This window comes from Triticum aestivum, chromosome 1A (genome assembly GCF_018294505.1).
Source record: "Triticum aestivum cultivar Chinese Spring chromosome 1A, IWGSC CS RefSeq v2.1, whole genome shotgun sequence".
Classification (NCBI taxonomy): domain Eukaryota; kingdom Viridiplantae; phylum Streptophyta; class Magnoliopsida; order Poales; family Poaceae; genus Triticum; species Triticum aestivum.
The window spans coordinates 539,218,370-539,232,653 of NC_057794.1; the positions used below are offsets into that span (position 1 = coordinate 539,218,370).

Genomic DNA, 14,284 nt, shown 5'->3' on the forward strand with positions numbered 1-14,284 from the left:
ACATTTATGCAGAATATCAGTTGGTAACACTGCTGGAACATGCAAAAAAAAAAGTTAAGCTTGACTATCTTGGCAATTACATATCTGCAAATCAATGGCCAACAACGATCGATAGATCTTATAGGAGAAAAAAAGGAATAGCACAAAAATCATACCGATGAGAGGATGACTGAGATCGGGATTCTTTTTGACTTGCAGATTCTCAGTTACCAAAACAGCACATCTGGGGGACCTATTTCCTAATTCCTAGTATGAATTCATTGGCAAATAAAGGCCTCCCAGAGTAATTCGTGGTAGGCTCCTACTTAGCAAGGGCTACATTGTGGGAAAACATTCACGAGACAATCTTATACTCCCTCTGTCCCATAATGTAAGACATTTTTTGATATTAGTGTAGTGTCAGAAAACATCTTACATTATGGGACGGAGGGAGTATATTCTAAAATTAATTTTTTGGACGAACACAGAGCAGAGGATGGACTGCCCAAACAGAGTTCGACTCCTCCGATCTGCGTGGCAGTTCCCTGCGAAAGGGACGCGGGCAAACATGGAGTAGAAATCTGGCTGGTCTTGGACCACCAATGGAGGTAGTACCACAATAGGAGGACGCGGGTCAAGCTCCGACCGCTGCGAGCGGCACAGCTGTCGCCGGCGACTGAGCATGTACTATGAAAACCCTAGAACTACTTTTTGGTTTTTGTTCTACCATGCATCGAATCGAAGGGGCGGCAGCACACAGGAGGATGGATCTGTTCCTAAATTACAGAATGACCAATGGTGTACATTGCAAATTTGCCAATGGGAGGTAAGGCTGTGCCATCCTGTCCCTCCATTCCAAATCCAACACACCTTACAGTACAGTATCACGGTATCATATGATGAACCGTAGCACCAGATATGGACTCCTTTCTCAGAGCTTTACACCAACAGAGTAAATATGGATGTGCCTTCTTTTTTTTGAGCATCAGTATAGACACAAGCGCTCATATACACGCGCATACACTCACCCCTATGAACGCACACACGCACACCCTACCCCTATGAGCATCTCCGAGAGACTGAGCCGGCATATCATCTTGAGATTTACGAAGTCACCGTAGGCGCCTCGTCGTCGACGGGAACGTCTCCTCCCACTGAAAGCGCATCGCCGGAAATCCTGAAATAAATCCAGGAATAATGCGAGCACCAGGATTTCAACCCTGATGGATTGGGGATACCACTGTCCACCTAACCAACTCAACCACAGGTTGATTCGCAATATGGTTGTGCCTTCTTGTAGTCCGCATTGCACGTGCATTATGTGTGCGTCATGCACACATGTTGTCAAGAGGTGTTTCTCGTAATGTACCTAACAACAATGCTGAAGTCGCACATAATTTATATGACAGCGGGATGTCTCCTTCCATTAAGAATTGACGCGGAACACTAATTTTACCCAGGTCCAGGCCCCGCTACGTGAGTAACAACCATACTTCTACTTGTATGGGATTATATCAGATATGGGTTACAATGATGAAGTACTACAAAGTTTATGGGGCGAGTTGGGGTGAACGATCGGATCCTCCGATTGTGCTCTAATCAGGCGAAGCTGGAGATCTTGGCCAAGTTGAAGATGGAACATTCAGATTGCAATATCAGGAATTGCTATAGAATTGCTTCATTTGAATGGAATGACAACAGATTTGGATGCTTATGTACTGTATTTATTAATGCGGGTGACATACACTTCAGCTAAGTATATGCCAATAGCAGTTGCTTCACGCATAAGACTGCTTTGTAATACATCCCTTCTAAAACCAACCTTCAAACAACCATGGTTGGGATAAGGTCGGAACATTTCAGGCATGCACGGTAAATTCAGAAAATAGAAAAACTAATCAAAACATTTCGGCAAAAAATTGCTTCGAAGATGCTGAGTTTTTTAGGTGCGTGTACAATTTCACCAGCTCTGAAATGTCTATTCTTAAAAGTTTTTTTGTAGAGCCAATTTTTTTATGTTTATTTTCAAAGCTTTCTGTAGAGCCAATTTTGTTTTCCTTTTTGTTTACGACCATCACAGAGGACTCGTAATTTCCTTTTTGACAAAATTTTAAGCCTAGAACACTCAAACTACTAAAGCATCTTTCGTGCCAAAAAAAATCAGATTTTTTTATTTGTTTGCCATTTTTTTCGGTTATACTACTTCATGAGCTTGGGCTTCGAAAGCAATTACCAACCTATTTCATTCATCATACAATTAGAGCTTGTTCGCACTCTCTCCCCGCTCCAACTCCGCTCTAGAGCGGAGCAGCATCCAATTCAAATTTTCAGAGTCACTGAAGGGCCCCTCCGGGGTTGCCTAACAGGGCCTTAAGCAACACAAAGTCACAAGTTGCTGGTTAACTTACGTGCATCACTGGAACTAGTTTATCTTTTCGATAAAAGGGAGAAGGAAATATTTTTTCTGTTGTCCACATTCAACTATGAGAGCCATAATTTTTTTACTACATTTACAACCTAAATAACAACCTCAATCAAGTTTGCCAGCATGGGAAGACTTAAGAATCTTTCCCAGACTCACATGTCTGCAGACTGCAAATCAGAACTTGGTGTTACTGAGCACACAAAACATAGCAAGATGCTGGAACTGACCACACAAAAATAGTTAACCTAATACGTACTAGGCTGTAAGACTGTTGCCACTAAAAACACGGTAACATTCAGCTGCTACCCTATGCTATCCTTCGTAGAATCACTGAACCACACCTGTTGCTGCAAGCACTCAAGAGTCAAGAGTCAAGACATCAGGAGCGAAGACCTGGCAATCATACACAACTTAAAACAGTCCAAAGAAACGATGTCGCTCCTGGCTGCTGCTGCTGCGTCCTGCTGGAGTCACTGATATCCTGTCCGCATTGGCAAGCGCCCACCTGTTGAAATCCGGCGAGGAGAGTAACTGTTGCATACCCTTTCTTGTCTCTTCTTTGGTGAATGCTTCGTATTCCTCTTTCGTAAACTTTCTCCTCTCTGGGGTAGTGTGGTAGGTCGAATAGTAGCTGTCCCTATCAAGAACTTGTGACGTTGTTTTCTTCTGTGAGCCTGGAGAAGTAAAATCAAGTGGTACGCTAAGACAACAATAGTGAACTTGGGGAATCATGCGACAGAAGGATGGCAAACCTGAAAGAGGTGAATTTCTTCTTGGTGTATGTTTCAGGTATTCACCATGAAGCTTGCTGAACCCATCTTGGTGAGTTCCATTCGTGTTGGAATACCCTCCCAAATCTTCATAATGGGAGAGGCCACGTGTGATTCCCTTGGAAACTCCACTGCATAAAGATATTCATTCAGTCCCCTTTTTTGCAAGGAAAGATATATTCATTCTAGTTAGTTGTGACTTTCCAGGAGATGCAAATATTTCTTGTCGTGACAACTGACAAGAATGTTAATCAAACGGAAAAGGGCCACTTTCAAACCTGACCTATTAAACCATTTGAATTGCAACCTCGGACTATTGATACTGTCCACTTTATCCCCCAGGTCAATTCATTAGTGATATTGGGTGGCATGGTCAATATCCCTGCCACATCGTTCCCATGATCATTAAAATTCCATTCCATATCCAATTTCTACTGCTTCATTCCTCCGTTCCTAGCATTCTTTTTGTGGAAGTAGTTTTATCTGAATGGTATAGTTTTTTTTGTAAGTGGGCCCCAATTGCTTCTGTTAAAACTGTGTTGGCCATGTCTAGACCCAGGAGCTTGCTAGCTTGCTCCTGGCTGATACCACCACCACACTGAGTTACATAAACCAGCTGGTTCACCCGAAAGACTAGAACCATGAGCATAAGTGGGCAATATACTTCAACTGTGTGCTCTTATAACAACAATAAATTACATACCTAGAGATACTAATATTAACAATTAACACTACTGATGAGCAGGAGTATACCACTATACCAGCTTCTGCTTAGCGATATTACGTAGGTTTAGAAGTTAAAACCATGAATAACAAAAGGCTGTAAGCCTGTAATTAGCAAGTTCGTATTCAACTTTAGATTATACTCCACAAAGGGGCATATACAATAATAATAGGATATACTACGCCATAATTCATACCTTGATAAATGGCGTATAAGTCGTGGCATCCCTTCAATCCTTGAAACTGTCTTGATGATTATGCAAAAGACTAAAGCTGCAAATGCAAGGAGATAGTCCAGAGAACTCTACAGGAATTGAAGACGCAAAACTGCCAGTCAGTGAAGTGATAACTAGTAGAATAGTCAGCAAACAGCCGACGTTACAAAAAAATACCTGGAGGATCAAGACAGCAGAAACAATCAAGATAGCCCACTCGACGAAATAGGCCACGCCAGCATCAACAGATCCTTCTTCCGTTAGAACAAGTTTACGGACACCCCAGAAACCAAACCAGGCTCCAGCTAGGATGACGCAAACGAGAAGGAATATACCTAGCTGCAAATGTATTTTACATGTTCTTATGTCAAATTGTCAATAGAGCAATGATCGAAATGAAACTCGAACAGAATAATGATGGTAAAACATTGATAATGCCTATATATGGTACTACAACTTAAAGAGACTGGTATAACAATGTAAAAACATTAACAATCCCTTTCTAGGGCAATATAGTAGAACCCGGCTATTAGACAACAGGAACTCAAAGAGACAAGCATTTGTAACATATTGAGAAGAATCGTAAACTGTAATTCGGTAGTACAGTTTATACTTCATAGTGATCTATCAAGAAAAAACAGAGAAAATATAAGCCTCAAGAAAGTCAAAGTCATGGGGCAATTTAAATTGCTATGCCTTAAATAAGTGGCAATGTAAATGTAGGTGGAAATTAAACAAGCACAACGAACCATAGATGACACTATTCCTGGATGGAGAACTTACATACAGGATTATGCATGTCTTCAGCGATTCCCATTTCCACAAGAATTGAACGCAGCAGTCCCGACAAATAGTGCAGAAAATATGTTGTCATGCCAACCTGTTGTTTTGAGAAATTATCATGATGTCCAACAGTGTGAAAATGAAATTAGAGAAGAGAACTTTCTCAATGGTCAAATGAATACTCACAACTGAAGAGTACGCGAAAATAGCAAGCGAACTCTTTCTGCCAGTAGGCAAAAGCTTCATTCCCTGAAAGAAGATATACCAAAAAGAGGCAGGTAGTGAGAAACAAAAATAACAACTCGGAAAGTGCCTGCCTAACCAAGTAGCAGACCAAAAGACTTTACAAACCAAGCATGACTTCTGGGAAATTAGGCATCATAAACAGCACAAAGCATGTGAATACATTCAGGAAAAACAAATGAACAGGGAAAGAAAAGGAGGGAGATAATCTCCACCGAGCTGAAGGAAAGCACATGTTCTTGCAGGAGTCTGTCCAATAGTGCCATATATGCTACTCTAATTATCATGGCCCAACTGGTATTGTGAAGTACAGAGAATAAGAGAACTTCACTCAACCATTATGAAAACTGACTCATCCACCAATGCTAGTTATCTCTAGTTATGAGATTAAGTGGCACTCTACAGAGAACAGGGCATAGAGGAAGAGCTTACCTGAAAGAGTATAATCAGCAGCACAAGGAAAATGCCGATCGTCATGGCGCCACCATAGTAGAACACCAGTGACTGGCTAAGCGTGTGCGCCAGAGCCATCAGCACCATCCCCAACACCAGGAACACCACCCTGTGGAGCAAGAACTCTGCAGAGACAAACACAAAAGCACCAATCCCCAAATCAATATCGCGCGAAACAGTTGCCATCAAGGTGCACATACAACAAGCAAAACCACGGAAATGCAAAGAAGAACGAGAACCACACACCTTCCTCCGTGGACACCACAACGGATCTCGAAGGGTCCGCGGGCATCCGGAAGTCGAGGATCCGGTGGTCGTACGGCGAGAGGGACTGCGCCCAGAGCCCGCTCTTGGGCACCTTGTGCCACTGCGACGCGGCGCACTTGCACGGACCAATCGTGGCATTTCTACAAACAGCACCACCACAAAATCAGGCCGAGAAGTGCAAGCACGCACGAGAAGAAGAAATGAAGGTAGGGTTTGAGTTCCTGATTCTCGCTTACCGGTGAAAGCAGAGCTCGAGGGCGTCGGGGCGGGAGGCGTTGGCGCGGAGCCGCAGGGCGTGGAAGAAGCGGGACGGGTCGCGGAAGCGGGAGGCGCGGCCGCGGAGGTGGACGCGCGTGCAGAAGGGGCCGCGGCCGTCCCCGGCGAGGGGTTCCGCCGGCGGGAGGCGGAGGGAGGCCGCCGGGTGCGAGGCGACTGCGAGACGGTTAGGGTTAGGGTTTAGGGGGATTTGGGGGGCGGGGTGCGAGGCACAGAGCTTACCTGTTAGCTCGGCGGCGGCGGCGGCGGCGGCGGGGATGGAGAAGGCGCTGGCGGTGCCGCCGAGGAGGACGGCGAGTAGGGGGAGGAGGAGGAGACGGCGCGGCGCCGGCGGCGGCATGGCGTCGGCGGTGAAGTGGTGGATTTGGGGATTTTTCTGGGGGGAAAGGGAGGCGGGAGAAATCAAGTAGGAGAGGAGCGTGTGTGTTGGCTTTGAAACAACGCTGTCCGTGGGAGTCGGCAAGTCTGTCCGTTTATTTTTATTTTGCCTTCTCTCCTAAGTCACCTCTTCTCTTCTGAAGGCTGCTTCTCCAAGGAGGGAGAAGAGCTGCATCTATAGTCCGATTTGGCAAATTTGGTCCTCTAAATACCAATGGACAAGCCTTTGCAAGACCATTGGCACGGCAGCCCCTCAAAAGTTTAGCCGGACAGACACACTTTTTATGTCAAACCCTCGAATCCATGCACGTCGACCATATATAGCAGAAGTTTATCACAATTCAGCAATGCAACAAAGTAAAATAAATCATCCAAGAATTCGGACCATGTCAAAATGAAATTCAATGTCCAGGCCACGGCTGACCATTTGGCTTTGAAACAACGTTGTTCGTGCGAGTCGAATGCAGCCAGGACCTTTTTTTCTTCTTTTGCTTTGCCTTCTTCTCGTAAGTCACATCCTCCCTGAGTAGGGAACCATGTGCTTCTGGAAGGGGAGGGGAGCGGCTTATGGAAGAAGTCACCAGAAGAATTGAACAAATGTTGCAAATGAGGGATGATACTCAAAAGTCAGGGCACCTGACCGTGCAAGAGCGCTGCTACGAGAGTGTCGCCGGTGTTGCAACTGTACATCTCATTGACATTGCGAGGACAAGCAGACTAGGGGAGGGGGGCTCATCATGAGCCACTGCCCACTGATGCAAGGCAGCTGATGTTGTTTGGTTGCATGACCAGTGCAGCGGGTGCTGCAATGGGGACACGGGTATAGAGTGGGAGCAGCGCTGCAAGCCAGGCACATAAGGATGTGTTGCTGCAACGAGAGGAGAAAGACATCTGATGACTCGCAAGCCAACTGATGCCTAGCTGTCCCCATATTAACACTTGCACTGTATGCAGCGCTAGCCATATCTGATGGATCACTCGCATCAGAGGACATTAGAAACCTGAAGATCACAGACAAAGGAACGAGCAATTCATAGCCTACAAAATTCTGATAAGCGACAACCGTCGGATTTACAAAGTCGACAGACACAGGGATGAATGGTCCACATGCAGCAGAGTTATTTGTTTCAATATAGGATCCGCGCAGAAATATATGGTGAAAGGAAAATTTTAACTTGACAGCGTCGACGATACTGGTGAAGGTGGTACTTGAGATGGTACAGCAATCTCACTTCCCACCGAGGGTTGGGAACTGGTTCTGGTCCTGAATTGCCGGAGCAGGGGGTGGGCCGTGATAGCCCCCACCACCAAATCCGCCTCTGAAGCCTCCGCGGTCTCCACGGCCCCTGCCGCCACGGCCACGGCCACCATAGAACCTCTCTCCTTCAGCAGGCTTCAGGAACTCATTGATGCTCACAGACTACAAACGTCAGAGAACAATCCCAAGTTAGTAATTGTTATCTAGCAGGAAGACCAAAGTGCAGGCATAAAACTGGGCGCGCTAAGCACGAAAGGTAATTGCTGTTTTAACAACAGGACAGGGGAATAACAGATGAATCCAAGACAGGCAACTAACATGTCCAGAAAGGCCTACAATATAGCCTTTCTGGAGAGAGAAACAAGATTATGGCGTGCACAATGGTTCTATCTTAAGAGTACCACATAGGATAAATGATGAGGTGGAGGAGAGAGAAACAAGATTAAGAGATCTCTTAGCATAATATCTGCAATCACATATTTAAGAAATCTGGTTACTAAGATTATGCCAAGAGATAACCCTTTGTACATCATTTTTTATTGTCATATCTAAATTACATGGTGGCTTAAGATAAGACTAACTTTATCAACCACTGTGCATGCCCTAAGTGGTTATTGACAATATGTAGCACGATATCTAGTATCACAAACTGAGAATCAGAAAGTTATTGCAAGATTGCACCAGCATCACAAAACTACTGTTAGTATTTAGCAGCTTGACAAGAGAAGTACAAATATTTCTAAATATTGCAAAAGATGTAATGTCAGACCTTCTTAGCACGCTCTTCACGTTCAGCATTCTCTTTCTTCTTCAAAGCCTCCTTATCAGCACCCTTAGGAAATACATAAAAAAAATCAATCACGAATCTCCAGTGAGTTAAGAGGCATGGAGTACAAGGCATAATGGGTTAACTTACCAGTTTGATGAAAACTTCATCATTTCCTTTCTTGGTGGAAAGTAGTTGCATAGCCTGCAGATCCTTATCAATTTCAACCTTCCTCTCTTCAGACTTCTTCAAAGCAGCAAGTGCTTTCCTCTTCTCCTCCATTACTTTCTCAAATTCATCAAGAGTCATCTCCTAAGATCATCAAACATTTCATTCAAATGATTGCAACAAATATAGGTATACTCTTCCTTCTTTAGAAACAAGCATATGCATACAGCATGACCACAACAGATATATGATACAATAATACAAAAAGGAAATGTTTAAATACAATGAGAATGGCTGCATAAATCATGTCTGAAAAGAGCTATTGTGTGTGAGTTGCCTGATAAAATGTACATGTGTGTAATAATCTAATAATCACTCAGCCACCACGAACACGAACAGAAGAAATAGCCATAATCAACATTAATTTGAAATTCAGACAACGGTATTGCATATCACGACCAGACTGACAAACTACTGTAATTATCTGTTGGTCTATTAATATCAAAAGCAAGGTGAAGAAATTAGCAAGTCCTTCCAAAACAGATATTGTACATGATCAGTGAAGTGAGCAGAGCAAAAGCGTATTGCAAACTGCTATGCTCACTTCTGTCAGTCCTATAAGTACATACCAAATGCAAGGCATAGCAAATGGCAACTTTGGGGATGTTACGATTCCAAACAAATCAATTACACAAGCATGCACTTGTGAATGCACTAATTGAACACTCAAAGAGAAGTATTGCAAAAATCTCACTGGCTCACAGAAGACAACAAGATTACAAAGTTATCTCTATATTTAAAAATCCATAATAGATAGAAGAATGAAAATTCCAAGCTATCAAAACATGCAAGACATAATAGTGTGTACGAATTAAAGCAAATGCATGCTGCATAAGACTCAATATGACTGACAAATCATGAAGCAAAACGAAACAAAAAACAATGGGGCGAGCTATGTAAAATACCAAAAGGATAGCTATAACTAGACTTAAAAGTAGCAAGCCAAAACCCACACTTCGTTCAAGTTGAGAAGAGAACTAAATGTGCATGTTATTATGCCTTAGAAATATAACTATAACTAGACTTAGAAATATGACTATAACTAGACAACTTTATCAAAAAATTATCATTCATAAGGACCACAGCGTGAAGGAAGCATACATTATCCTCTTCCTTTTCTTCTTCCACAACTGTGGCGCCATCTTTGGTGGGCTTGTTCTCATCTGCCTGTGGTGCATCCTCCGGTGCGCCCTGCTTCTCAGGTGCAGGGGCCTTCTCATCCTGCTTCAGGGCCTCAGTTTCCCTGGTCACCAAAACAACAACACAGGTTACCTCCCATTTCACCACTCTGCATATAAATAGCCTACATCATAGAGCAGAAAAGGAGATATCTTACTGGGCGACAAATTCATCAGAGGTAGTTCCCCAGTTCCCACGGCCAGCACCCTCGCGTTTTATCTCATACCCACGGCCTGTGCCGCTATGGCGCTCATAGTTCCTTCGAGGTGGCCTCTCAGAATCATCACCAAACTCGCCTTCACGATACCCACCACGACGGCCTCCCCCCTGGTAGGGTTGCCGAGGGGCCCTCTCTCTGTCCTGGGCGCCTTCCTCACCTCCAGTTCTGGCACCATAACCTCCCCTGTAGCCATTTGTGTCTTCACTGCCGTAGTCGCGATTCTGACCGTACCCTCCTCGGCCACCTCTGCCTGAGCCACGTTCACCGCGACCATATCCTCCACGAGAGGGTGGACCACCACCTCGGGAGTCATTGCCTGAAAAACATACACACCATCAGGAGTTAAACCCCAAAAAAATAGTCTTTCATGGCAGCAATGTCTAAAACTGAATCAAAATCCCCAACTTCACAACGATTCTTTAACAGAACGATTTTTTTTGTGTGATTTCAGATACTAGCAACTAGAGTATCGCACAGCAGTTGATCGATGGCCACCCTTTCCACGAAAAAAAAAGCATCCCCGCAGACCCTAAACCCCAGATCCAGCATCTCCGCAACTCGCTACTAAACCCGGACCCTGGACTTACCAGCCTGACCAGGCGGAGGCGGCTTGGTGGGCAGATTGGCGACCGTCTTCGCGCCGCCCTTGCCGGCGGCGGGCGGCGCGGCGGCCTTCTTGGCCTCGGCCTTCTGCGCCAGGGCGGCCGCCTTGGCCAGGAGCTGCGTGGGGTCGTCGCCCTCGTCGTCGCCGAGGAGGTCAAAGGGGTTCATGGTCGCCATGGACGGCGGAAAAAGTCGGGTCACTCTGCGCTCGCTCGCCGGGATTTGTGTGTGGGGTGACCGGGGAACTGCCCTTCTCGCTACCAGTCTCTCCTGCCGGACTTCTGCATCGCCATCGCTCGGCCCGGGGAGGATTCGCGCGAGTCTGAGGCTCAGATGGCGGCGGCGGCGGCGAGGGGATGGGGACGGAGCAGGTGGGAGAGGGGGGGTGTGTGGGAAGACGAAGAAACCCTAGCCGCACTATCCCGGACTAGTACTAGTGCCGCGAGTCCCTATCCCCTCGCTGTCGTCCTGCCGGCCGAAATGACCGCCGTGCCCTCGCGCCGATAGGCCGTTTGGCTGGAGGGCGCCCGGGGATTTGGGGTGATTACGGGATTTCACGGGTCGGGTGGGGCCCTCGGCGCTCGTGGGGGCGCTGGGCCGTGGGATTCCGATCGAGCGGCTGGGATCGCCCCGCGGGGGGTCGCCTGTCGGCGTTGCGGTATTCCTCGCGGTGACCGCTCACTCGCGACTCGCGAATCGTGGCTTTAATCTAATTTTTAATTGAAAAATAATGCCTGTTGTTGTACTACAGGGTTTTGGTGACCAGGCTGCAGGAATCTTTGAAAAAAAATCAAAATTCAATCTTTTTAATTTTGTAAAAATTTTAAAAACAACATGCAAGTGTACAAGGATGAAATGTATATATGTGTAATAATTTAGGATGAAATACCTTGAAATGCGATATGTACATAGAAAAGAACAAATTCTTGAGGATGAATAGTGCTTAAAAGCCCCATGTTTGTTTTTTATGCACAACACTCATTTCAACGTGCTTCTTCTTGGAAATTTACACACATGTACATTGTGCCTCCATTTTGAAACATAGAAATATGAATTTTGGTGAATTTTAAAATTTGCAAATGGAGGCCTCCGTGGAGCTCGGCCTCCAAAAGCAATTTTCGGTTCTAGCCATCGGCTCTAGCCACTAAAACATCCCACATTTGATTACATAAGGTTTATATAGAACTAACGGAGACCCAGACCAAGTTCACGAGCTTATTATCCTAAGTCGTAACAAATGTGATAGGATTCTTTTTCGACGTCCTCATGTCCCCCCGAGATGAAACAAGAAAATCCAAATCTTAACTCTCCCGGAGTAGAACATCTAACAAGGATACATATAAGTGAATAACCAAATTTATGTGCCTACTCAATCATGTAATAGTATGCACGAACCTAAAGAAAGAAATATGTGCAACACCTGCATGTATAAATAAATACCATAGCACTGATGATAGGGGGAACTTACATCTATATGAAGTTTGTTCATTGCAATTTTTCTTCTTCCTTGTTGATGATCTTCTGGGCTTCAAAGAACTTTCAAGTGTTTTGCGAGCCTTCACATCCTTTCTCGGTTTTTCGCGGAAAATCTCATGCTACGAGGAGAATTAGCTAAATATAAGCACCAAATATCTATAAATTGGTTTTCATAAGAATTTAAAAACTTTAATAATGTCAAAGCAATATATTGTTTGATAAACCTGAAAATTCAAATATTTGGACATGTATTTTTCGACTAATACATAATATATTCACAATATACATAACTACAAACAACACAACATATTATGCAGATTTTTTTTACACTTTTAAGCTGACACATTTATGATATTCAATTATCATGCTATGCTGGTCTAAGCAGCAAAATATGCAATATCAGTACCATGGAGACACCGCTCTTACAGGAAGTTTTGTAGGTTGTTCAGAGATACCAACACACCAGTAAAGAAAAAGAATGGTGGTTAGTTCCAAGTACGGTCTAATGAAGGTAGACCAAATGCATGCATATGTTAGAAAATGAGTTCCTTTTGTTATATTATTAAATTACATTACATTTGCATCGAAAAAGCTATGTTTAATTCTGGTGTCCACACAATGAAAAGAAAAGCAACATTATTTGTTATTCCAACCTATGATGGATATACCTTTTGGCAGAATGGTTTGACACATAATAATTTTCGTATCAATATAGTCGAGGTACACACACATTTGTATGATGGGGGCGGGGGCAATCCCAAAATACATGGTTGCAAAAAACGAATCAAGGATAGTCATTTGGATATGGCACATGGAAAACATAGAAAACTACATCGGTCATACATGAATCTTCCATGAATAAATGAACATGTGAAACTAGAATGATAACGTAAATTCCTACAAAATGAGAAGTAGAAGAATGCATTCCATAAGGATCTGAAAGCATCAACACTATGACCCGACCTCAATAAAAGATAGATCACATGATCATAATCATATAAAAATATATATTAGAAATTAAGCCAGCCTAACTTGACTATTGATTTCAAGAATAACACAAAAAGCAAATTGCATGATAACAACGTCAAAAAGATTTTCGATCCACAACTTTTGGAATATACCTTATTATTTACACATGAAAGGATGTGTGCATGAAGTATATATTCACATTTTAAACAGTATAATATCAAAAAAGGTCAACAATGCATCTTCTTCTAAGGCAAGTGAAGTCTTTAAAATGAAAACTTTACTTTGAGATGAGATAATGTTGGAAGACCATGACTGGGATAAGAGATTATGTTGGAATGTTACCATGTCAACAGACTTCTCAAAATTGTACACTTCATGCACACTTGCCCTCTGAACAAGTGCATGTTTTTTAACTTCCCCAGTGTTAATGTAGTGAGTTGCATAATTCAATGACCTGAATACTTTATGGCTAACAGGATCCGTGAGGTACTGCATCATTAATCATGATCAAAAATTGAAAAATATTTCAACAAAGAATGAAGGAAGGGTTTTATTTTTAATTTTATATACCGAGTCTTTCCTTATTCTTTCCTTTGATTTTCTGTGTACGACCTCTTTGACCCATCCTTGTGGCAGCCCGTGTGCGTTGAACTCCACTATTGCTAGAATCTACAAAGTAAGGCATCAAAGCTTTGGGAAGTCAATTCATCATAGACATAAATAATTGCTTATGTAGGGATAGTAAGAAATGCACATTATCTTGAGAGTTTGTGTCACATTGCCCATCTGTATCACATTTGAATATTTTCCTTTCCTTAGTATAGAGTAGTACATCCTCTTTAGAAAATACTCGTACTTCCAATGGTGAGAAAAGATAAAACTGCAAATAATAATAATACAATCAAATCAAAATTATTTACAAAAGTGAGTAAATTATCATCTTGCCATTTTTAGTTAGTATTTTTCTAGGGCGTGTGAAGGGGATAAAAACTACCTTGTACATCTTCTCCATCTTGTCTCCCCCTGCTCTGACCTCTACCAGCCATCCATCTGGAAGCCATTCGTGTGCCTAT

The 14,284-nt window shown here is 43.5% G+C and overlaps 2 protein-coding genes across 2 annotated transcripts; both read right to left on the reverse strand.

The window, feature by feature from the left end:
* Positions 1 to 2,446: 2,446 nt before the first annotated feature.
* Positions 2,447 to 6,641, reverse strand: LOC123064570 (uncharacterized). The gene is made up of 10 exons (XM_044488030.1): positions 6,357 to 6,641; positions 6,095 to 6,290; positions 5,838 to 5,998; positions 5,571 to 5,716; positions 5,082 to 5,144; positions 4,900 to 4,992; positions 4,290 to 4,451; positions 4,095 to 4,201; positions 3,157 to 3,305; positions 2,447 to 3,078 (listed from the first exon to the last, which is right to left on the reverse strand). Exons 1-10 carry the CDS (start codon positions 6,472 to 6,474, stop codon positions 2,816 to 2,818), a joined length of 1,458 nt encoding a protein of 485 aa, XP_044343965.1. The 5' UTR covers positions 6,475 to 6,641; the 3' UTR covers positions 2,447 to 2,815.
* Positions 6,642 to 7,525: 884 nt separating this feature from the next.
* Positions 7,526 to 11,173, reverse strand: LOC123064581 (RGG repeats nuclear RNA binding protein A). Its single transcript, XM_044488039.1, has 6 exons — positions 10,751 to 11,173; positions 10,101 to 10,479; positions 9,866 to 10,007; positions 8,687 to 8,848; positions 8,540 to 8,602; positions 7,526 to 7,932 (listed from the first exon to the last, which is right to left on the reverse strand). The coding sequence occupies exons 1-6, from the start codon at positions 10,941 to 10,943 to the stop codon at positions 7,741 to 7,743; spliced, it is 1,131 nt and encodes a 376-aa protein (XP_044343974.1). The 5' UTR covers positions 10,944 to 11,173; the 3' UTR covers positions 7,526 to 7,740.
* Positions 11,174 to 14,284: the final 3,111 nt, after the last annotated feature.